The sequence below is a fragment of the Quercus lobata genome, chromosome 8 (genome assembly GCF_001633185.2).
Source record: "Quercus lobata isolate SW786 chromosome 8, ValleyOak3.0 Primary Assembly, whole genome shotgun sequence".
In the NCBI taxonomy this organism is placed as follows: Eukaryota; Viridiplantae; Streptophyta; class Magnoliopsida; order Fagales; family Fagaceae; genus Quercus; species Quercus lobata.
In genome coordinates this window covers 19,026,072-19,051,233 of record NC_044911.1, presented here as the reverse complement: position 1 = coordinate 19,051,233, position 25,162 = coordinate 19,026,072, and the positions used below count along the sequence as shown (strand labels likewise).

Here is a 25,162-nt window from a genome sequence, read left to right as displayed (position 1 = left end):
TATTTACTTATTGTATAATTTCTTCATACTGTTTATTTAATAATTTTGTTTCAGAAAGCTTACATATGAATCATCATCAAGTTGTGCATCATTTGAGAATAATACTAGTTATTTACTTATTTTATAATTTATTATTACTATTTATATAATAATTTAGTTTTATTATTTAAAAAAAAATTAGCTTACATATGAATATTCATCAAACCATGCATCGCATAGAAATAATACTAGTATATATATATATATAATTAAAGCCAAAGTTTAGAGAAAATTCAATTAGATTTTCAATTGGATTCTTAGTTTTGTGTTACATATCCATTTCTTTTTTCTAGAGTCAAGTGAGTTATTGAGTTCAAAATACGAAGATATTATCCATAACTTTAATCCACAGTCCCTAGAAACCTCCAAATCTCTCTCTCTCTCTCTCTCTCTCTCTCTCTCTCTCTCTCTCTCTCTCTCTCTCTCTCTCTCTCTCTCTCTCTCTCTCTCTCTCTCTCTCTCTCTCTCTCTCCTGTTGATCTCTAAAGGGATTTCTTTTAACCCTCCTCTTGCTTATCTACAAAGGTTGTCCATCTTCCCATCAAACACAAACAACTAATATTTCTCCCTCTCTTACATCTTTCAGGTGCCAAATGTCTCTAAAATACTAAATTTCTACTCCATTTTAAATCACAACACATTACTATTGCTAATAGAATAAGAAATAGTTCTTGAAAACCCAAAACACGACTTAAATCTTTTAACAAAAAAAAGATGCAGACTAAACAACTTTAATTCAATGCACTTCATCTTTTTTTTTTTTAATAGAAAAATAATATTGATAATATTTAACAAAATCCTGTGTATTGCACGAGTTACATGCTAGTGTGTGTATATATATATAAACTCATTGTTTAATCATTCATTAAAATCTATAAATATCTGTACACATTTTTATTTAACTTATTTTAGTTTTTTTTTTTTTTTTCTTATTCTAAATTTCAATCAGTATCATAATGCACTAAATAGAATAAGATAGGTACAGATCGATCTTGTATTATATCAATTTTATCCCATATATTACTATAAATTCGACTAAAGATGCATTCATGAAGTTTGGGTTAACAAATAAGGGGAAAAATAAAAGCTTGGAGATTTATTTTTGTGGCCCCTCTGATGACCATGCTTTTAATTATTTATTTATCTTTTCAGTTTTCACTATAATTCTATTATTCACTCCTTCTGGGCTCATGTGGATTACCAAATTTTCAAAATTTTTGCGTTCCAATCATCTAGGCCGGGTTTTTGGATGGGCTTGTCCATAAATTGTGGCTTCAATCAGCCCAGCCGGACCAGGCCCAACTTTTACAGATGGGACACGCGTTCATTCATTGTAGCCTAGTCAGCAACTATGTTATTGAGGTTTTTTTTATTTTTTTAATTATTTTCAAATAGCCTTTTATTTAAGAAAAATGATAAAATTATTATAAATATTTACAAATTAACATGGTAATAAATTTGATTAGGAAATTCTGATAACTTAATAAATGTTACATTTTATAATTGAGTAATTAATAATGGATGATGTTGTTTCGAAAAAAAAAGTTGATGATGCATAAATTAGTAATTAGTTTATTATTTTTATATAACAAAATAAAATAAGTATTTCTTATATTATTATTATTTGAAGTAATGATTACTCTTTATTTATTATTATTATTAATTGGGTTACATCTATATTTATACTATATATAAAAGGATTCCCTTCCTTCAATTGGACTTTTATGTGGTTCAAAAATACTTTCATTAATAAAAGGTATCTTCATTTAGAAATAGAGTCATAAATGTCAAATAGCAAAATTTATTTTGAATTCAAAAAGAGAACTCTTTAATTTATGATTTTTTTCCTTTCATGTTCAAAAAAGAAATTATAGTCATTGTTTATCTCTAAAGTTTATCATTTTTATTTGTTTGAATTTTTTTTCCCTAAATTATAATAGATGCAAATTATTAACTTTTACCTAAAAAAAATAGAAGAGCTTCTGAATACGCATGTGAACGCGTGCTTAGAGGTTAGTTATATATAAGGGGATTCTCCTCCTTCAACTAGACTTTTATGTGGTGTAAAAATACCCTCATTAATGAAGGGTAATTTCATTTAGAAATAGTGGGTCATAAATGTCAAAAAACAAATTTCGTTTTGAATTCAAAAAGAATATTCCTAAAATTTAGGATTTTTTTCCCTTTACGTTCAAAAAAGAAATTACAGTTACTATTTATCTCTAAAATTTATCATTTTTATTTGTTTAAAAAATAAAAAATTATTTCTAAATTATAATAGATGCAAATTATTAACTTTTACAAAAAAAATAAAAATAAAAATAGAAGAGTCTCACACGTGTACTCAAAGGCTAGTTGATGTATATTCTTCTTGGATCCAAACAATAAATTATTTTAATTTAACTTTTTTTTTTTTAATTTCACTTCAAATGATGCTTATATATGAGATACTTTGTTTTCATCCTTTTAATAAAGAGATTAAACCTCCAAACTCCTCAATTCCTTCTTCCACATGTTAATATTGTGGACTATGCCTGCTAGAATCACATCTACTTGTTGCTTGCTATTAACTACATTTATAACCCACTGGAGAAATTATTGTGTACTTCTCGAGTATCATAAATGCGTACTTCCTCCTCTCATATGAATGGTGGGTCCCACTAATTAAATTTGGTGGGACCCACCATTCATGTGAGAGGGAGGAGTACACATTTATGATATTCCGGAAGTACCTAATAATTTTCCAACACATTGTGCATCCATTTCAATAGTAAACTCACTAAATCGTAGCTCTTGTTCATTTTTTTTTAATGTATTCCTAGCTTGATAGGCAAAATTTACGCTGTCATTGCACTTGCCACCCTTACATATCCCTTAATCCAATAACATAATGCCAATTTTGTTAGAAATTACTCCAATACACTAATCTAAAATCACAGCATGTAGCATGATTTTGTAAAGAAATCATATAAATATATATATATATATATATATATAATGTTTGATGATAAGCCCTCCATAGTAGCCTTGAAAAGGAAAGGAGCTCTTGATCTGAAAGTGATGGTGGTTGCAAGTAGAGAAGGACGTCCTGTGTGTGGGAGGAGAAAGACCAACATCTACCCTAAAACAACCAACAGAGAGAGAGAGAGAGAGTTAAATAAGCAAATTGCTACTGATTATCAAAACAAGCTAACTGTTACTTTATTAAGGGTGAAAGTTGCTTGCGTTTAAGAGATTGGCCCATCCCATTATGGGCCCAAAAGCAAAAGATACATAATAGAACTCACATTTACATATATAATATGAGTATGCAGGGCAGTAAAAAACAACAATGTAAAAGGGTAAATAGTATACAACAAATTCCCCTTATGTTATTCCCTCTAATCCATGCTCCATCAATACTTGCATGAATGATTTTCCTATATATATATATATATATATATGTTAAATATTAGTATTGATACACCATGGTGAATATGTTAATATGAATGTGGAAGTGGAAGTATAAAGTATAGAACACAATAACACACGAAAGTTACGTGGTTCAACCTAAAGGGCTATATCCACGAAGGAAACCCTAAAGAGTTATATCAATAATATATTAGAGTGTAGTACAAATCCTGTGTTACAATAAATCATAATATTTGTATATATAGTAGACTAAACCTTAGGAGGCTTAGCTTATATACAAAGTAGAATTAGACTTGGATCTATACTAATAGGCTAATATATCTCTAACAATATATATATATATATATATACACGCACACGCACACACTTGCATGCTTTTGTCTTTCCTCATGAAGGAGGTTGCCACTTCATGTGTAATAAGCCATTGCGTCTCTCTCTCTCTCTCTCTCTCTCTCTCTCTCTCTCTCTCTATATATATATATATATATATATATATAGCTAGTTGTATGGCTGGTCCTTGTTTTTAACCCCCTCAAGTATGGATGTTTTACTAAACATAGACTTACAAAAGTAACAAACAAGTTCCGATGTACAGAAAATAAAACATGCAGACCAAATTAAAATAAAGGTCATGCTAATAAGTGCCGGACATTAGTTAAAAATCCATTTTAGAAAAAATTTTACACAATTTTTATGAGAAATGAAAAAAATGTCAAAACATTAATTATTATTATTATTATTATTATTATTATTATTATTATTTTCATAAAAATTTTCTTTAAATGGATTATTAATCAATACCCTAAGAGTATTTGTTAATAATTCCTTAATAATTCCCTTAAAATAAAGAGATGCCAAACCACAAAACAAAAATACTAGCCTCTACTATAAAACATTAGGAAGTGCGCAGATATAGTTAAATGTGGAACCTACCTATCCTAACCCAAAAAAACCTGTAGTATGGCCGGTCTTTTCTTCCGTGGCCATTTGTGATTCATTACCATGATGCCATCCAGTGTGTTGTGTGCATGAGACATCTATGTAAGCATGGTCTTTTTTTTCTTTTTAGCTCTGACTTGGAAAATAGGTGTACCTTTTATTTTCTTTTTCTTTTTTTAAAGTGGGGAAAAGCTGGAGAGGGATTTAAAAAAAAAAAAAAATTTATATTAAAACAAGAGAAAAGAGGAGAGTCTAGACCTATTTTTAAAACTCGGGAAATAGATCAAAAATCCAAGCAAGAAGAGAAAAGAATAATGGGCTGCCCAACAAGTAAAGATGTGGGCTAAATAATTAAATTGTCAGTTAACAAAACAAAAATCTCAACAATATCAAACAACATAATTGAGATAAAATTAAAAAACAAAAAACTTGGTCACGTTCTTTATTTATTTATTGGGCTAATTGCAATTTATTCACTTGTGGTTAGTCGAAATTTAAATTGCTTATCCGTAGTTTAAAATTTAACACTTTACCTACCTGAGATTAGCTCAGTTAAGATTTCATAACCAACTTTTGTTAAAAATGGGCTATATGTATAATTTTGCATCCATTTTATGTCTCTCTCCTCCTAAAACATAAAAAACATAAAAGAATAAGGTAAAACAAGATCAAAGAGTGAGGGTTAAGTAAAAATTAAAAACAGACATTAGTCTCATTTTTAATATTTCCCTTTGCTTCTTAGTGGACTTTAAATGCATAGACACCATAGTATAATAATGGAGCCTATAAAGATCCAAACACATTATGCTCGTTTGGAAGGCTCCAAATCTGGGCACCTGAATTTTTAACCACATTCCAAAATTACGGAAATGTGTTGGGATAGAATTGATACCCCACAGTCCACATGAAGCTCTTGAAGAAAGCTGCCTTTCAATCTCTACTTTACCCATATGTGTTTCGATTTCGGAGTTTTTGTTCTGTTCCATAACGTGGCGTTCAATAATTTGAGGCACCTCTTTTTCTCTCACTTTCTTTTCCTTTTCTTTTCTTTTTGTTTTAGTCATAGACTCAATAGTACAGAATATAGATTTCTGCAAAATGCATTGTACAGTTTTTTCTAAACGAGTGGGTACAATTCCATTCAGGTCTTATAGAATTCAGAAGGTAGCTTTTGTTCTTAATTTTCACTAAACCCTCACTTTTTGATCTTGTTTTCCTTTGTTCTTTTATGTTTTTTATGTTTTGGAAGAGAGAAACATAAAATGAGAGCAAAATTATATATTTAGCCCAATTTTTAACAGAAGTAGATTATAGGATCCTAATTGAGCTAACCTTAGGTAGGTAAAATGTCAAATTTCAAACCACGGGTAGACAACTAAATTTTGGCCAAACCACAGGTAGGTAAGTTGTAATTAAACCTTATTTATTTTTGCTGTTAAAATGGTCACGTGCCATCTAGCTAGTCATTGGTTTTTCTTTTTTGGTAAACGCTAGTCATTGGTTCATGACTTTATATTTATATATTATTAAAAGCTGAAACGTAGCATTTGATGTTGCTACGCTCCAATTGAGCCACCTCATACTTTTAAAAAAAAAAAAAAAAATCCTTTTTTCCTTTATGATTTCTCTCTATTGAAAAAAAAAAAAAAAATTAAATGTAGATCATGGACAAACATGTTGATGCACTCTATTAAGATGACTATTCATCTCCTTCTCAAAAAAAAAAAAGATGACTATATATCTGCTACTAATCTACTACATATACTAAATCATCTCAATTGTTATCCATACAACATGACTTATTATCTTCAGTTACAACTATTCACATCCTTCCATCCAAAATTGGAATTTGGAAGCAAAATGGTTTTTTTTTTTTGTAATGTAAATGCAGAGTTAGAGTCTTCTATCCAAATCACCGTTCCACTTTCAATAGCTAATCCAAATCTTGTATATTCTGTCTGTAAGTTCTCTCTCTCCACTTTAGTTTTTTTCCCCCAAAATTTCTGTACTTAGCCAATGCCCAATGAATATGCAAGAAAAAGGTGTGCAAACTATCAAGAATTCAATTCCACTATTGATTATTGCTTACAATCCCAGAGGAATTTATCAATTCTTTATTGAAATTTTGGGTAATCAATTTCTTTTACATATCACTCTTGATTTTTGCTTAGGTGTGTTTCACAATGTTGAATTATCACCATATTTGTATCGCAACTTCTGATGACTTTTTGAATGATTAGTATTTTTTGTTTAACATTAAGATTAAATTTTAATTTGCTCACAATGTGCATGATGTTATATTTCTAGAAGGTAGCCAACCAATCAATATAACTCATGTTTTGAAAAAAAAAAATGTGTTTTTCCATTTAGTCACAATACAAATTATTTTTTTACCAACCATTGGCACTTGCACCCCTATCTATATGTTTAGCAATATTCATGAACTCTTCTCTTGACTATGTATTTTGACTTATTTTCTTTACATATACGAATTTTGGTCTATAAAAAATGTGTGCCTTTATTATTTTCGAGGTCTCTCTCTCTCTCTCATTACATTTTTCTTATGTGTATCATGTTTGTATCTATATATATATATATATATATATATAATCTTTTGATGCCTTTTTTTCATTTTTTCATTTTTTCTTTTTTCTGCCCTTAAGGTTGGCCCTTACAACAAATAGATTTCATACTAAACAAAAACTCAATTATGTTGTCATCATTTTTGTTTTTTTTTTTCCTTAAATTTTTAAGGGATATTGAAGGAGAATAAAAGTGACTTTTAGAGTAGCTTGGAGTTCCAATCTTTCTAGGTAGACATAAAATTTTGAACTATTTTATACAAAAATTATTGTGTATATATTTCAATTTTTCTCAAAATAAAACTTACTTGCTTGGCATATTTTGTCTATGAAAGCCAAATAGAATCACTTGGCATTTCTTCAATGGCAGAATTGCCGCCCTCTAAAGATTCATATCTTAATGAATTTGATGGCTCTACTTAGTAAGGTTCTATTCTCTCTCTTTCTTACTCTATTCTCACAATTCAATATTTTATTACAATCACTAGATAAAAAATATCTAGATTGTTATTTTGATTGTTTGGTCTCTTTGTGTTAATGGATTCTCATAATTTTGATAATATTTTATTCATAAGGTAATCGATTAGGGTTTGGAATTATTTTATGTAATGGGATTGTAATTATGGGTTACTTGGATTAAAATAATTCCTTTTGGAATTTTTTCTTGCAATGTGTCTCCAAGCAACTTGATACATAGTTCTCATGCCCAATAAAGATTAAGCGTTTTTATAGTTGTTTGGAATGAAAAAATATCAATATATTTTGTGGGAGATATTTTTGTAACATTAAATTGAATTGATTCTTTTAACATTCATTTAGTGATAATCAAACTATAAATTGTTAGATTTTTTTTAGAACTCAAAAGTTTTATACATAACTTTTTTTTTGAGAAACATTTTATATGTAACTTATTGTATAGAAAATGACATTTGGATTTATTTTTTCTTTAAGTAGTGAAATTGAAGTAAACATGTTCAATAGACTTTATTTGTTGTTTGAGGACTTAGAATGTGGTGGAGTTGGGACATATTCCAACTCTATAAATGTGTAATAATTATTGCTTTGATTTATACAAATTTCTATAATTTTGATAATATATATTTTTCACCTCTATGTTGTTGTTGTTGTTGTTGTTTTTTTTTTTTTTTTTTTTTTTTTTTTTGTGTGATTATGGTTGGTAATAATTTCTATGCAATATATAGTCTTATTAATTGAATTTTCACTTTAACATTGTCCTATGTTAGTCATTATCCTTTATAAGTGAGCTATGTTTGGATGATAAGGTGCTAATGTGCTATGTGTCATATTTGGATTGACATATGGCAAATTTCAACAATTAATTTCTCAATAATTGTTAAAATTTGAAAATTTTCTTTACAATTCATAATAATTGTAAGTAAATAAGAACCAAATGATTATTTTTGGAAATTGCTCATGTTAATATCTTTTCAAAAGTATACTTAACTTTTCATCTAATTATTTGGAATTTGTTAAAAGAATCTTAAATTTATAGAAATTGCATTTGACAAAGCAAAAATTCATCGAGATAAAATCTTTAACTAACAAAGGATTAAAATATATTTAAGTTTCAAGATTTGCATTTCTTAATTTTAGATTAAATGTTTAAGGATTGTGTTCTTTGAAAAGATATGGATAAAAGGTGGGCTTATTAAACTAAATATTTAATAGTAAATATTCAAATTACAAACGTTACTATATATTAGATACAAATGTTTGACTATTCAGCCACCCAAATTGATTTCAACTTTTCATTTTCTTCTTTCTAATTTCAAGTAATTATTAAAATTGAATAGTTCATTATCTTTTTAGTGTATACAATTAAAATTTTAAGCATAATCTACAGTCCAAAGATGAGTTTTGTGTCTCTTCATTTATCTACAGTTACAATGTTTCCTCTTCCAAATTTTCAGTTTTTCACAACCGTATTTCTCTCTCACTCACACATCAATCATTTTTTATTTAAGCTTTACAATATATCTACCAATGTACATTCTAGATACGATCACCCCATCATTTACAACAAAAAAATTAGTTCAATACTATTTGTTCTCCATATTTTTCAATCAAGGTTTAGTTTTCACCATTTTGAGAAGACATCGATTGTTTTTGTCAGAGATTTTCAAAGTTAAGTCGGCAATAGGATGACCATTGAGGTGAACAAAATGCACAAACAGAAATGAACTTTTTTCCCCTTTCTTTTTGGTATTCTTACATTTAGTCTATGTGAAGTGATTTTGCTGTTTTCCTTCCCAAAATTTTTAATGATATTGACTTTTGTTACTCTTAATTGACTTAGAATTGGCAACACAATTTTATTTAATCTGAGTTTTTTGGGTAAGTTTTTACTTTGCTTAGTTGATCATCTTTAAGGAAGATATCAAAAAAAGAATAAGAAAAAAATATAATTTACTCTAGAGCATCATTATGCTATTAATGTTTTTATATATAGATACTTGAGGAACTTGTGATTAATTCTTTTTTGAAATTCCAATTATTCTTTTGTCTAGCCTTCTAGGTTAATTTTTAGGGGTGCAAATGATAGCCTAGAGGTAAATATATTCTTTGTGGTGTCCCATATTTGTGGTTCAAACCCCACCATCCCCCGTCCATCACTATCTACCTATGAAGAAAAAGAAAAGAAGGTTAGTGTTTGTGTTAGTTTGAATAACATTTTATGTCCCATTATTTGCTTAAATCTTTCATATATGCAATGCTAAATTCATATAACATTTTTGAATTAATCTTTTGTTTTTCCCCCGCTTTTAGTCTCTTTGTGATTTTGAAATTGCACAAATTCTATTACATAGAACCAAATTAAGCTTATGTTGTGGTAACAACAAAAACAATGCCTAAGGTGCCCCCACTTTTGACAAATTAAGCATTACACCACATAAACTTCTCAATAGGGTTGATTTCTATGACGAAGTCATTGGTATTTGTAATGCAAGCCTTAATGCAGAGTGAACTTTTAAATTCCATAAGTAAGTACGACATATGGAACAGGAAAATGAATTTATTTGTACAAATTTTTGAATAATAGTTTTTGAATAGTTTTGTATAACTACTCTATAATTGTTGTAGTTTAAATTTGTCAATGTCACCTTTATTTTGAAGAGAAACCATGAAAAACAAAGAGCAAACTAACATAGTTGATAGTGATTAAAAATTCTTTGATTAATTCCTCTTGGTTGAATGTGTACACTCCTTATAAAAAATATCTTAATATCACTAAGCTGAAGGTAGTATACTATTTAATCATTTTGCCAAATTTTAGTATTAAAGTTATAGATTCTATCTTCTAATAGATAGTTGTGTTGGATGATTTATATATATATAATCGGTTATTCAAACTAAGAATTCACCATCATATGTTACTCTCTAAAGATCTTATTAGTTATATAGATGTTACTTTTGGATTAATGAGACAAGATCAACAAAACATGACTTTTACATAATTATATCTAGATGATATTGCAATGTTATGATGGATAGGTTGGTCTTATTTTACTATATAATCTAAGTAATCATATGGTTTATGAATTTAAAGAGTTATATATTGCGAGATTTATTTAAATGTTCATATGATGAAAAAAATTTTGTTTTTTGAATTTTATTTTATTTTATATTTTCAGTTTATGATATATGAGTTATTGATTATGAGATAGAACAAAATGTTGATCTATGTTTAGGAGAAAAATATACTTATAAGAGTTGATTAGCATGTATCTGTATAATAATTAACAAAGTATATATGGTTACAACTTGGTTTAATAGTTCTTACACTATAAAATAAGAGATAACTTGTTTTATTGCATTGTGTTTCATATTTTTTCGCGCATCGTGCGAGTTTGCGACTAGTTCTAATTAAACTTACATGCTCTCAAACAAAGAGGTTGAAATTTCAAGCGTTGACCGACTCCGTCCATTCCCATACTTACACTTTTAGTTCGGAAACTGCTGAGTAATTTACAGCTGAGGAAACTGGCCAGCAATTTACATTGATCATCATTTATGCTGCTTGTTCCCGAATCTGTATCTTTGTTCAACGGTGTGTCAATTATTTTACTTTTCAACGGTCAATTTACATTGATCATCATTTATGCTGCTTGTTCCCGAATCTGTATCTTTGTTCAACGGTGTGTCAATTATTTTACTTTTCAACGGTGACCGTTGAAAAGTAAAATAATTGACACACCCATGCACCTTCAATCTTTAACTTTTGTCCCTCTATTCAGTAAAATAATTGACACACCCATGCACCTTCAATCTTTAACTTTTGTCCCTCTATTCAGTCTATTGCCTGCGTTTCTGCGAGCTTTATCTTCTCTCACGAGGGTATGCCATTTTGTCCTCCATTGTTGTAATAGCTCATTCACTTCAGTTACAACATATGTATATGTCTTTATCTTCTCTCACGAGGGTATGCCATTTTGTCCTCCATTGTTGTAATAGCTCATTCACTTCAGTTACAACATATGTATATGTCATATTTTTGTTTGACTCTTTCTATTTTTATTTTAGACCTATTGTTTTATGGTTTCTGTCATTAGTTGCTGTCTCCTGGCCTGTCTGGTCTGGATATATTACTATCTTTGTGATGATATGTGGTTTTGGACCATAACTAGAATGGATATGATTCCTGCTCAATTTGAATCGTGTTCCCTCTTTTGTTAAATTATTATTTTTATTTTTTTTTTGGAGAAGTTTTTGCTAAATCTTATTGATCAGTGAAAAATAAATTATGAGAAATTTTAAGGTATATGCCACCTATGTAGTCTTTATCTTACAGCATTTATTTTCTGTACGTTTTCATAGAGAGAGAGGAATGAAAGCTAATTTTGACAATGAATAAAATTTGACAGAGTCAAAGTAGAAGTTTTTCTAGGCTATTCTATCTTATTCCCAGTTTCTTTGCCACCCATAAAGTATCCAATTAAGGGAAATTTCTTTCTACAATCACAATTTTACCTAAAAAATTTGAGTTATATGATGTAGCAGTGGATACTATGGTTAAAGTTGTGTGATTGTGTGTGATGCTTGAATGATAAGAGAGAGCATGAAATAGAGAGTGCATATGATTTAACCTAATGGCCTACATCCACAATGCACACGATGCACAAGGTTTTGACGGTTATATATTCTATTAAGCTATTGTGTTACAATGAACCTAATGTAGAGTTTTATACTAGAAAATACTTGACTAACTCAAGGATAATTATAAACTAACTCAAGGTTAATTGGTTTGAGTCATCCGTCCCATAATATATCTAACATTATGCAACGGGAAAACTGAAGGTCATATCAAACTGATATGAAGAAATAAGTGACATTTCTGTCATTGCCGAACTTTTGAGAATGTGTAAAATAATGGAGGGATGAATGATATGCTACGGAAAAGAATGAAATTATTGATCTCTTTTTACGTAGTCCATTAATTGGACAAAGCCACTGCAATGACAAAACGATGATCACTTTTTGTTATTGATTATCAAGAATGTTACTTTGGTTTCTCTTTATTTTTGCAAGAGCTGCTCTCTAAACTTAATTTAACCGTTCTTTTACAGATCCAATGTATTAGGTTCCAATCCGAAATTTGTTTCTTTGTACCACTTTTTTTTTTAATTATTATTTTTTTATATATAATTTTTATTAATTTCTTTTTTCAGTAGTTAAAATGTTTTCTACATTTGATGCATTGGTATTAGCTAGGTAGTACAATGGGGATGGAGTTCTTGGCGATTCTGGCAGTATGTTCTATGCAGAAACAATTCCTAGAGAAAGTATGGGAGAAAATTGAGCTTCTCATGAACATATGGACATTCATTAGGGAGTGTCCTGAATTGTTGAACTCCCTTGATAAAAAAACAGAATCTCTTGAGCAAAAATTGGATACTTTGCGCAGTCTAGAGGAGGATATCAACACAGAATTGGAAAGTGCAAAATTTCTTCCTCATAAAAAGCGGAAGAGAGAAGTTGAAGTTTGGTTGAGAAATGTACAAAGAAAGAAAATTGACATTCAAAGCATAAAAAAAGAAGTTGGAAAAGGAAAGCATTTCTTACGACCGTGGTTGGAAAGTCATGTTGAGAGGAATATTAAAGAAGTAGAAGAGCTTCATGAGCAGGGTAAATTTCCTCAGGGGCTGCTTCTTGATGCATATCATACCAGCAGGGAGGCATTACTGACAACACCATTGGTTGGTGGGATTTCAACTAAAAGAATTATGAAGAGAATCTGGGAATGCTTTACCGATGTTAAGGTGTCAAGAATTGGTATCTATGGAGTGGAGGGAGTTGGAAAAACAGCCATTTTGATGCATATCCATAATCAACTCATAGAAAGTTCTTGTCCATTTTATCATGTATATTGGATCACTGTGTCACAACCTCTCAGCATCTTCAAATTGCAAAATGACATTGCAAAAGAAGTAGGACTGGATTATTTAGATGAGAAAGATATTAGGAAGAGGGCAGCTAAGTTATATAAGGCGTTGAAAAGGAGAGAAAGAACTGTACTCATTTTAGATGATGTTTGGAAACATTTTCTGCCAGAAGAAGTAGGGATTCCGAACAAAGTGAATGAATGCAAGCTGATATTAAGTACTCGATCAGTAGATGTGTGTCGAAAGATGAATTTCCGCGAAACTATCAAGGTGGAACCCCTTTCTGATGAAGAAGCAGAAAAGTTGTTTATGGAAAAGCTAGGCCTCCGCAAACCACTTGCCCCAGCGATTGAAGAAATTGCAAAGCTAATTATCAGACAATGTGGAGGCTTGCCAATTTGGATTATAGAAATGGCACAGAGAATGAGGGAAGTGGATGATATTAGTGAGTGGAGGAATGCTTCGACTGAGGCCAGAGAATTTAGAAGGGAGCTTAATGACTAAGGGTATGAGTTAATTAGCTGACAGGAATTCTTGTTGACGAAAACTCTCTCCATTTCAATTGAAATAGAGAGAATCTATAATGTAAAGATTTTATTTTTTGGATCTGTAAATTCTACATTTGGAAAAAATAAAATCTTTACATTTGGAAAACATTGGTCATTTACTATTGTCAAGTGCGCATATTTGGTTCATGTCATACTACTCGTTTTTTTTTTTTTTTTTTTTGGGTTTATGGTTGTCTCCAGGTTTAGAAGTTACACACATATACAAGACCAAAATAAGACAGATAAAAAGTTCTAGGCACTGATTTTGAGTCTTTTGACAAGTTCCAATGTGGCAACTAGCAGTAGCAAGTACATTTTCTCAATGCTGCAAGGGAATGTTTCAAACAGCGCAATTGATTTATGCTAGTTCCAAGAATCCTGTGGTAATATTTTGTTAAAGTGGTGAAAAATGACTGTTTATGTGGTCAGAACTAATAAATGATGTTTGTATGAATATAGATATGCAACGCCACCAAATAGGAGCAGCTTTCCATTGATAAGATTGAATCAGTACATTATAAAGACAAGTTTTTCTCCAAAATGGCAAAGTAATTGCAACTGAGAGGTTACTGTTGGGGCAACTCAGTAATTAGATCAAGGGCCAAAATACTTCTTTCTATAAACTTGAACATAGTCATAGCTCATTTCTTCTCTCTTTTTTAAATTAGTAATTACACAAACTCGGTGAATCTTGAACCATAACCTCATCCTCCACATTGCCTTTACAAAGGGAGGAGTGTCATTTCAGTTAGAGCTCACTTCCATGAAGTAACACATCAAATTAGCTACACAAAGAAAAACGGTATGGATCATTGTCAAACTTGAGTACATGCAGGTGACCTACATCTGCAGCCCTTCCTGCAAGTTGGTTGCCCTGAAATATTTTAAAGAGTTTAAAGTTAAGAAGCGGCACAGCTTTAGAATAAACAAATATTTTGGACAAATTATGACCTGATCTCAATCCAACTTGGACAGAGTTCTCAGATTGACACCATATTGACAAAAAACAAATTCCCAGCTCTTTTATTCAACCTGATCTTGATGTTTGAAATAATCTAAAATTAGCAACCAATTTTCTCAAAAATCTTATCATACTTATAGTAAAATGTAAACTTAATATTGATTCAACTCAGTTCGTCCAGCATATTAAAAATGTATCAATCTAATTGCCTAAGTTCAGGGTCAACGTAGCACAATATGACTGAATAACAGACCAGTTTGGGATAAAAACAAGAGATGACCGAAACAATGAAGAGAATGGCATGACAATAAATATAAGCGTTTTTTTTTTTTTTGGGGGGGGGGGGGGGTGTGGAGAGAGAGAGAGAGAGAGAGCAAAAAAATTTCTTCCAAAGTCAAAATATTTCATCAGATATGGATTTGAATGTCTCAGTGAGAAAAAGAGGATGAATTTGCTATTGATACAGCACAGACTAATAAAACCACACACAAGCACATGACCGTGCACACACACACACAAAGGGTGAAATATAAGGACTGAAAACCACTTTTTCAGCATTATTTTTGCTCCAGGATGTTTATAGGGCAACAAAAAGCACACGGTCATAAAATAAATTGTGGGAAACTTAGGCTTTGTTTGGTTTTATGAAAAAAAAAAAAGGAACACTTCAAAGAATTTTTTTTTTACCTTTCTATAATCAATTGATTACATCAAGAAAATAGCACCCCCCCCCCCCCCCCTCCCCTCCTTTTTTTTCTTTTTAAATCAAGCCATATTGCAAATCAGCAGTCACTAGACATGATGTAGAAAGCCTAAAAACTAGCTCAATGCACCCAAGCAATGTTTCAGATTAATTAGTTCCCTAGGATATTGACTTAATAATACAATGACCTTACCCTGCAAAAGTACTAAACAGTCCCAGCGGTGTACTGGCATGATGTAGAAAGTCTCATAAATTAGAGGAATCCCAACTAGCATAAACAGCCCCAATGATTTTCTCATGCAATGTGGCCCCAGAGCAAGCAATTATTCCCCGATCAAGACCTTCTAAGTACACTCCCTTTGAAAAGTCCAACGGACGTCCTCCGGCATCGGTAACCACACCACCGGCCTCTTCTATGATGACAACACCAGCGGCATGATCCCATATCTTCTCTTTGTATCCCGATCTTGCAAACTTCATAAATATCTCAGCATCTCCCCGAGCTATGGCTGCATATTTCACCATGCTGTAGACACGCAAGGGCTGCTTTCTGCCAATAGAGTGTGAAAAGCATTCCGTGAGAATTAAAATATAACATATTCTAAGCTTTGTTTTTGGATATATAAGAGCCTAAGTAAAAAAGTTGCCAAAGCTCTTCAACCACAGTGCTAAAGACATTAAAAAGCTGTGTTGTCTTGGGGTTAAAATATTACCTTGGATTTAAAACTGGAAAAGCGAAATCACAAAGGAATGAGCAACAATGAGAAGATAAGTAAAGACATTTAATTTACAGTAATTTCATATCAGATTCAACCTGTAATTTCTTTTGGTAATGTAACTCAAGCACCTAAACAGGATTGAGTCCATGATTGCACCTCCACCGCTTACTTACGGAGAGGGTAGATGCCTTTTTATCCAAAGAAAACTTGCCTGATTTAGCCTGAAATATTAAGTATATATTGCAATGCATGCATGAAAGCACCAGTCCATGCACTAACCTCAAAGCTAAGCAAGGGCAAGTTTGTTTGATGGTCTGTCAACTTATCCTGTTCCTATATCATCTCACTTCCAGTGACTTGCATAGATAACATTAAAAAATGCCTCTATAACAGCATAAGTTTCCCTCTGCAATTATTTTTCCAAGTTTTTATATAGGAAAGTAAAATATAATCATACTTTTAATTAGAAAATAAATTGTTGTGCAATTAAGTCTAATTTACTGTGTGCTTTCATACACAAATTTCTACTTCTCTAATTATGTATTTAATATAAAACTTTCGATTGAGTTTCCCTGTTATATTTACTCTTAAAACTTTCTTTTCCCATTGCTCTCAACCTTCTTAACATTTAGTAAAATCCTGGTTCCTATCTTCATCCATCAAAATGGATGTTTTCTTTGACTATCCAAATAGTTAAAATATATCAAACTATAAGTCAAATAAAATGTAACAGACCTAAGCCCTGCACTGTGAGCAACTCCTGCTGTGAAGGAATGGTTTGAATTCGCCTTCTGCACAGATTCACAAAACGTCGCCAATGCTGGATCATCAATGGAAGACACGCAAATCAGTCTAGCAGAGTTTGGCCATTCGAGCTTCTTCTGTTGATGGACTAATGGTTGCATCCATGCCTCACCAGTGCCTTTCCTTGCATACATCACACATCCCTTTTCCCATGAATCAGAAGCAGGTGGAGACATCTGGGACATAGATTGATAGTATTCGTGATGATAATTTAACCATTCTTTCTTCATTGGATAATTTGGGCATCCAAGTACGCCGAGAATAAGTTCTCCATCCTCCATCAAGGCTAGAGCTATGGCATATTGATCCTTCCGTACAAACCCTAATGTGCCATCAACAGGGTCAAGTATCCAATGTCTTCCTGTGGGGCCCCCAGTTGAGTTGCACCGGCTGATGGTCTCTAGAATTTGTGAAGTTCCAAGGACGTTGTCTGGTCTTGGAAGACCATAATTGGGTGCTTCAGCTAAGCATTCATTAACAGTGTTCACCACTGTTTCCAACAAACCTGCCGAGTCAACCTTAGAAAGAGTTTGGACATCTTCTTCAGCAACAATGGAGACATTCTGACCCCCAAAGATTTCTGACAGTATCCAGCTTACAGTTGCTTGGACACCCCAATCTGTTCCCATGGTGACATCAAGAGAATTAGTAAATTAAGCTTGGTGAGAGTTTTACACATGCACACTCACAAATATAATGTGGACCAGATTTTCAATGAGAGTTAAACTTAACTCCTCTCTTTCAAAAAATTGAACCGGTTATCACAGCAGCAAAAACATATTATCATATTCCACCTCGAAATACTGGACTCATTAAAATAATGGTAATCCAATAAGCAGAAATGCACATTTCAACTCCAGAAGCATTGAATTCATTTAAGAGCATCTCAAACCTATTTCCAGTTGAATATAAAAAGCTTTGATGCAATACACTAAGAGCTGCATAAACAAAAAATAAGCATTTTTTAAAATTTTATTTTCAATCATAGCTTGGTAAAGTGACCATCATAACCCCACATGGACAAGTCTAAAACTCATAGGCCCATAAAATATAACAGGCATTCAAAATAATTACAATATCTTCTGCAATGAAAAAAGGACTTGAATATTTGCTCCTAAGATGTATATTGGACATGTTTTCCGCGGAACAGGAAATGAAAACAATACCTTCATAGAGACAGAATTCTTAGGAGAAGAAAAGTACATGGCACCACAAAAACTGAAAGAACATAATGCCATGGCATCATCAAATTGAAGACAGAGCGTAACTACCCCACAGATGGATTTTAAATGTGATAACCCCCCAATCAAGCTCATATAAAAAATTTTAAAACCTTATGTGGCTGTTAAGTACTGAATTTGCTTTGTCACTACTCACTGCATTATAAAACTATCCATTTGCACAGCTTTTCTATCATTTACAATTTTACTTGGTCTTCTTGACTTTCACCAAGGAAGGCACAGCAATCCTTGAACAATAATGCATTCTCTCTGTCTCTCTCTCTCTCTCTCTCTTAGTATTGATACCAGCACTTACATTTTCTACGGACATATAACAAGCTATTTTTATTATTTACTCAAAGAATCCCCTGATATCCTAGCATTAGCTGGAATTTTATCCAAAAATCAAAGTCTCATAGCTCCTTCCACTGAATGCAGGGAAAAACCTCACCCTTTATAGGCCAAGGCAACTTAAGTTAGAATAGGTGGAGTTTTTTGAGTTCCTATTTCAATATCTCAATAATTTCTATATGCCAACACCAGTCCTAACTTGAAATTCTGTAGCAATGCTAAAGAAAACTCAGTCGAGCACTACAATTACCTCCCAATAGTCAACATAGCAAAATATTAGCCCAGCATGAATCCCAGATGGAAACCAACTCAACAATAATAAACAAACCTAAAAACAATTTCCTGAAAAAACACCGTGTGAACACTCAAGTTCAACAAAACTAGATAGCTTCATTTTAAAAATGCTGGCCCAAACATCAGACAATTGCATCAAACACATATAAATTGTGGTCCTCAATAGACTCATAATTTATTTTAGTTTCCAATACCACATTTCTCAACAACCAAACAGACACGAGCAACATATAAACGAAAATCACACACCAAATTCAAAATACATCACATTCAAAGCACGCCACCAAAAAAAAGAAGAAAAAGGCCTCAAGTTGAAAGCAAGGACTTCAAATGTAAATACGTACCTGCAACAGTAACAGGAGAATCATCGTCCTTGGATTTAACCTGGTCACTGCTCATAGAAACCAACCCTTCTTGCACTCTCTGACACAGAGAGCACGCCAAGTGGACCACTCTAACCGCCACACCCAGTTCTTCATAGTACTTGTCACCCTCCATTATTGGACTTCAACAACCTTCGACAAAACCCAGATGAAAGAAACAAAAAAAACCTTTTTTTTTTTTTTTAAGCTACACCCACCTCCAGATTCGTGAAAAGTTAAGGTTCCTTGCCTTTGCCTTTGTTTTACATAGTTGTCTGGGTAGTTCTTTTTGAGTGGCTTGTTTAAATTTGAAATGGTTCAACTTCAAGGATGTGAGGGAATTACAACAATTGCATTCACTGGCTAAGTGAGTTTGTGAATCAAGAAGATTGGTGTCGGTTTCATTTGGGTAGTGTTTGGTTGGAGAAGGAAAAGTGAAGGAAAATGCGAAGAAATGTGAGAAAAGATTGAGGCACTGTTGTTTTTTTGCTTTTGTTTAAAGTAAATTTCATTTTATGGCACACATTTCGTTCGACTATTCATATCATCGTAACACAAATTCCGTTAGATAAGAGATTTTTAGAAGCGTTTGTTAAAGTTTGCTGAAAATATGGTTAAAAAAATATGTGATAATATGTGTTATAATATTTAAATAATAGTTTTCGTTTTTTAAATACCGGTATCAAACAGGATCTTAGCTTTTGAATGTAGACAGATTTTAACTCTTAATTCCTTATTTGAAAACAAAATACTTTTACTAATTAAAACCCATTTAAAAAAGTGGAGTTTTGTTTTGTTTTTGGGCATTTCAAAAATTAGGAAAGTTTAATAAATGCCTTAAGAGCACTTGCAGTAATGGTGCTAAAAAGTTAAAAAGTTATTTTTAGCACCACTACACATAAAAAAGAGACTTGTGGCAGTGAAGCTAAAGGTAAAAATTTTATCTGTATTGCTACAATGCACAGTTATGTATGGCTGTGCACTATAATTGAGAGCTAAAAAAAAAAAAAAAAAAAAATTATTATTAAATTTCTCTCTCTTCTTTCATTAAAAAAAATATTTTCTTTCTTTCTTTTTTTCTCCTTCTAGCTTCTCTTCTTTCTTCCTTTTTCCTTCTCATTTTTTTTTTTCTCTCCCTCATTTACTCTCTATTTTGCCAATCTATTTTGGATCTTCATCTTCATTGCCGATCTGTTCTGGGTTTGTCTTCATCGCCGATCTTCATCTTCATCTTCATTGCCCACGTCGTCGACCCATCTCGCCCAGTCCTCCATCTCACCGCTCACCCAATGCCGACAAGCCTAGTCCTTTATCTCACCGCCGATCCAAGCTCCATTGCCGACCTAAGCTTCATTGTCAATCCAACTCCATCAGTACCATCTTCATCGAACTCAAAAGTGCGCACGGATTTCGTGGTTGGATTTCATGGCTATGGTTAGATTTCATGGGTTTCTCTGGGTTTCATGATGACGGTTTGGCTGGGTTTCATGGTGGTTGAGTTTCGTGGGTTAGTGGTGGTGTGATTGTGTTGGTGGTGATTTGTGTGGTGGTTTTTGGCTAATTTGGATTTTTGGTAGTGGTTGTGGGTGGTTGTTCTTGGCTTGCTAGTTGTTGTTAGGTGGTTGTGGGCAGTTGTTCTTGGTTGGCAGTGGTTGTGGATTGGTTTGTGGTGTTTTTTATTTTAGTGAGATGTATTATTTTATTGTAGTAGATATCTTATTTTATTTTGATGTTTATATTATTTTATTGTGTTGAAAGAAAAAAAAAATAGATCCATTGCTGCAGCATGTGAGTAGGTAAAACAGATAAAATAACTTTTTGTGGTGCCAAATAGATAAATTTTTAACTCTACTACTGTGGATGCTTTAAGAGTATTGGTTAATAAATTATTTTTAGAACATTTTAATGAAAAAATAATAAAACAGTTAATTTTTCTATCAGCTTTTTATATTTTTCACAAAAGTGATATTCAAACTTTTTAATATAGTCCATTAAAAATTATCCTAAAGACACCCATTAATATGACCCTTTCAAATTAAACGAATACTTGTTCTCCACTTTTAATGTTTCATTTTATATGCTCCACCTATCAAAGATAACACAAAAAGTGGGGAAGAGATCATGTATTTTTCAAAATCAGAGGGCGACGGAGGTTTGCATCAACGCTACAAAATTTTGCCTTTCTTGGCTTGTGAGTACACGTGGCAAAATGCTACCTAAAGTTTTCAATTCACCCTAATCTGGAGGATATACATACTAACCAATTTTGCATTTAATTTTAATCATATATGATTCTATAATATACTTATATATATATATATATATATATATGAGCAAGACTTAGATACAATACTTAGGTGTTGTTTCTTAGGTTCCCTTCTTAGAATTCTGCTATGTGGATTTTTTCTCATAGAATGAAAGTGTATTTTTTAGTTAAGTAGTAACATGACAGAACCTTAAGAAGAGAACCTAAGGAACAGCACCTAAGGTACTGTATCTAAGTTTTGTCCTATATATATATATATATATATGATTTTCTTCTCTTTTTTATTTTATACTATAAATATGAAATTTAATAATAATTATGATAGACATTAATTACTCACTCAGTCTCAATTTGTTTGTCATATTTGAAAAATCAAACTTTTTAAGAGAACATTATTTATTATCTTATTTGCCTTATAAAAGTGTATAAGTTTACAAAACTACCCTTAAATAAATTTATCATTTTTTTAAAGAGTTATTCTTAATGAAGCAACTAAAAAGGTGTCCCAATTAGATTTATTTTTTACATATTTGTTAGTTTTCTTTTCAAATAGTTTTGAAAATAAAGTAAGGGTATAATAGGAACAAAAGTGAATTAATGATTTTTATTTTTAGAAACAGGACAATATTTTGGGACATCTTAGAATGGAATAGAGGACAAATAAACTAGGACGGAGGGAGTAACATTTAATGTTATAGTGTTTATATATGAAATATTAAATATAAAATTTGGTAATTATTATAATTATTAATGGATATTTATTATAACTGAGTTTGTATATACAATTATTAAATATATAATTACAATAATTATAATATATATTTATTATGATTGTGTTTCTATATAGAATTATATATTTCATCATTTAAGGAAATACAAAGCACTCGCATTTGTGCTAATAGAAAAATTATCAAATTTTAGCCAACCAAGTCCAAGATTTACCCACATCAATCCATACAAAGTTATGTAATAATATGTGATTATAACAATAACCATGTAAATTTACACTGATACTATTTATTTTGCATTTAGTTTTTTATTATTTCTTTATGTATTTTGATGATGAAGGAAGAGGATGGATGATGGTTGTTATGTGTGAAGAAATATAAACAAATAAAAAAAATCAAGAAAATTGATAATTTAATGAAATAAAATGTAAAATAGATAATCTAATGTTGGGTGTTTTGAAAAGTGGGTATGTTAAATAGAAAAAGTATGTTCTTATGCTAAAATAGACAAGAATTTTTGCATGAGCTAATACGAATACTCTAATGTGACAAGATTTTAATTGATAATAGAATTTAAATTCAATTCAAAATATATATTATATTGGAATATTGACATGTAAAATTGTGAAACCTCAAAATTATGGAAAATACTAGGGTTACAAACTTTTTTACAAACGCTAACGTGGTGAGTAATTATTGGTAAATGAAAAAGTGACGTTAATGGTAGGCCTAGATAAAAACTAGTAAAAATTTGCTACATCAACAGTTTGTAAAAATGTTTTAAAATAGTTTATGATTATAACATTACTCCAAAATTATATGACAAAATATAATGAGACCAATCAAAAGTCAAAATGTATGCAGGTTTATATATATATATATATATATATATTGGCTTCACAAAATATTTGTATTGATTTAAAGGGTTGAAATCTTACTAGATCTAGCTGAGATCCTGCCAAAAATGGTCGGGATCTTGTCAAAAATAGCTTAAAGGGTTGGTTAGTTCAAGTCACCACGGATGGCCAATCGAGGATTAAGGTCGTCAGGGATTTGGTACCAACTTCTAAAGGAAGTAAGTTTTTTCTCGTCAATTTTAGCAAGAATGCCTACTGCACAGCTATAAAGAGTCTCCTCTTCACTTGAAGAAGTAGACAAGGGGGCACTAGTGGATGTACCAGCAAGTGACCCAGAGGCCATCCTCGTCCTTATCTCCTCTTGGAAAACGTCCAAAGGAACTCTAGGAACCCCGGACATGTATTGCTCGTCCATGATATTTCACCCACTACTACTGTTACTACTACTATTAGTGCTACTACCACTAAGGCTACTATCATGGTACTCATCTATCTCCCTATCATCACTATTGCTAGACGAAGACACTATGATTTCAGACATCTTGAAAAACTAAAGAAAAACCTAAAGACGAGAAAAATAGGATACCTATCACTAAACAAGGATGACTAAAGATGGAAACTCCTGGATGAGGCGCTGGACGACAAAGGTCAGAGGAGAAAATATAGGAAATGTGAGAAGGTAGGAGAGGAATTCCACTATTTATAGGCGACAGACCTAGTCACTGAAATGACACAACCAACCAAACGGAGTCTTATGGCACTTCCCTCGAAGAACAAAATGACATTATGAACGAACCTCAAGATTGCATCATGTGTCAGCATCAAGGGCAAGGTCCAAAAAAAAAAAAAAAAAAAATCATCAAATCAAAATCAAATCGCCATAAATCAAAGCAACAATGACATACAGCACAAGGACAAGGGGGCAACTGATGGGGATCAATTAAGGTTAACTCGTCCTTGGATGTCGTCCATGACCAGACCACGTCCAAAGAAAGCAATCTAAGAATGACAGAATGAGTGAACAGTGCTTGTCCTTTAACAATGAAATGATCCACTCCGGAATTCCTCCATGGACGATTAGATATATGGACGAGTATATGTATATGCATAGACGACTGAATTATACTTGATAAATCCTACGAAGAATTCTCCAAAAGTTCCACATAATCATACCATGACACATGGCTTTTACTATGTGGAAGGAATTCCTCAGACTTTGCTCCATATACCTCATTTTCTCCGTTAACCGCCTATATCATCTATGATGATAGTGGATCCAAACAAGTAGACCCATTACTAACTCTCTATAAAATGAGCAAATCTCATTCAGCCAAGGTAAGTTCTAACCATTCACTATTTTCTATCTTTGTGTCTTAGAGAGAAAATTGACTTGATTATCAGAGGATCCTTGGCTGGGTCACACCAGACACCTTTGACAGTTCTCTTTTCTTTTTAGGATTTATAGCCATTACCGTAGCCCAAAGTATTTCAGCTTACTGATTTTCGTGTATCATCATATATATTGAAAAATAATTTCAACTTATGGCGACTACTCGACAACAATAAAAATTTTACTAGTTGAGCTAACTAGAACCCACATAAAAATAATATTTAACATATGTTATTTTATTTTATTTTTTTTATACAAGATAGAAATTCTATTCTAGCGTAATCTAATTGTATATTTGTGTGAAGCTCTCTCCTGAAGACTTGAACCTCAGCCCTTACCATCCATGTCCTACAAGTATTTATACTTATGGAGTGATCATTGTGCCAAGGGTGTGCGGTGGTGATATATGTTTTTTTTTTTTTTTGTTGATAATTTGATAGTTGGGAGATGATGATTTAAACCTTAAATATTACTGTTGAAAACACTAAAAGAAGTATCAATTAAATTACAAGATTCTTAATATTTTAATGTTGTTGTTCTTGTTTTTTTTTTTCCTAGTAATATAAGTTATAGAACATTTGAATTCA

General features: G+C 31.7%; 2 protein-coding genes across 2 annotated transcripts; one reads left to right on the top strand and one right to left on the bottom strand.

Moving 5' to 3' along the window:
- The first annotated feature begins 12,709 nt into the window (after positions 1–12,709).
- Positions 12,710–13,894, top strand: LOC115956550 (probable disease resistance protein At4g14610). The gene has a single exon (XM_031074890.1). It carries the CDS (start codon positions 12,710–12,712, stop codon positions 13,874–13,876), a length of 1,167 nt encoding a protein of 388 aa, XP_030930750.1. The 3' UTR covers positions 13,877–13,894.
- A 488-nt stretch (positions 13,895–14,382) lies between these two features.
- Positions 14,383–19,852, bottom strand: LOC115957978 (PAP-specific phosphatase HAL2-like). The gene is made up of 4 exons (XM_031076337.1): positions 19,317–19,852; positions 17,039–17,726; positions 15,778–16,134; positions 14,383–14,794 (listed from the first exon to the last, which is right to left on the bottom strand). The coding sequence occupies exons 1-3, from the start codon at positions 19,468–19,470 to the stop codon at positions 15,831–15,833; spliced, it is 1,146 nt and encodes a 381-aa protein (XP_030932197.1). The 5' UTR covers positions 19,471–19,852; the 3' UTR covers positions 14,383–14,794; positions 15,778–15,830.
- Positions 19,853–25,162: the final 5,310 nt, after the last annotated feature.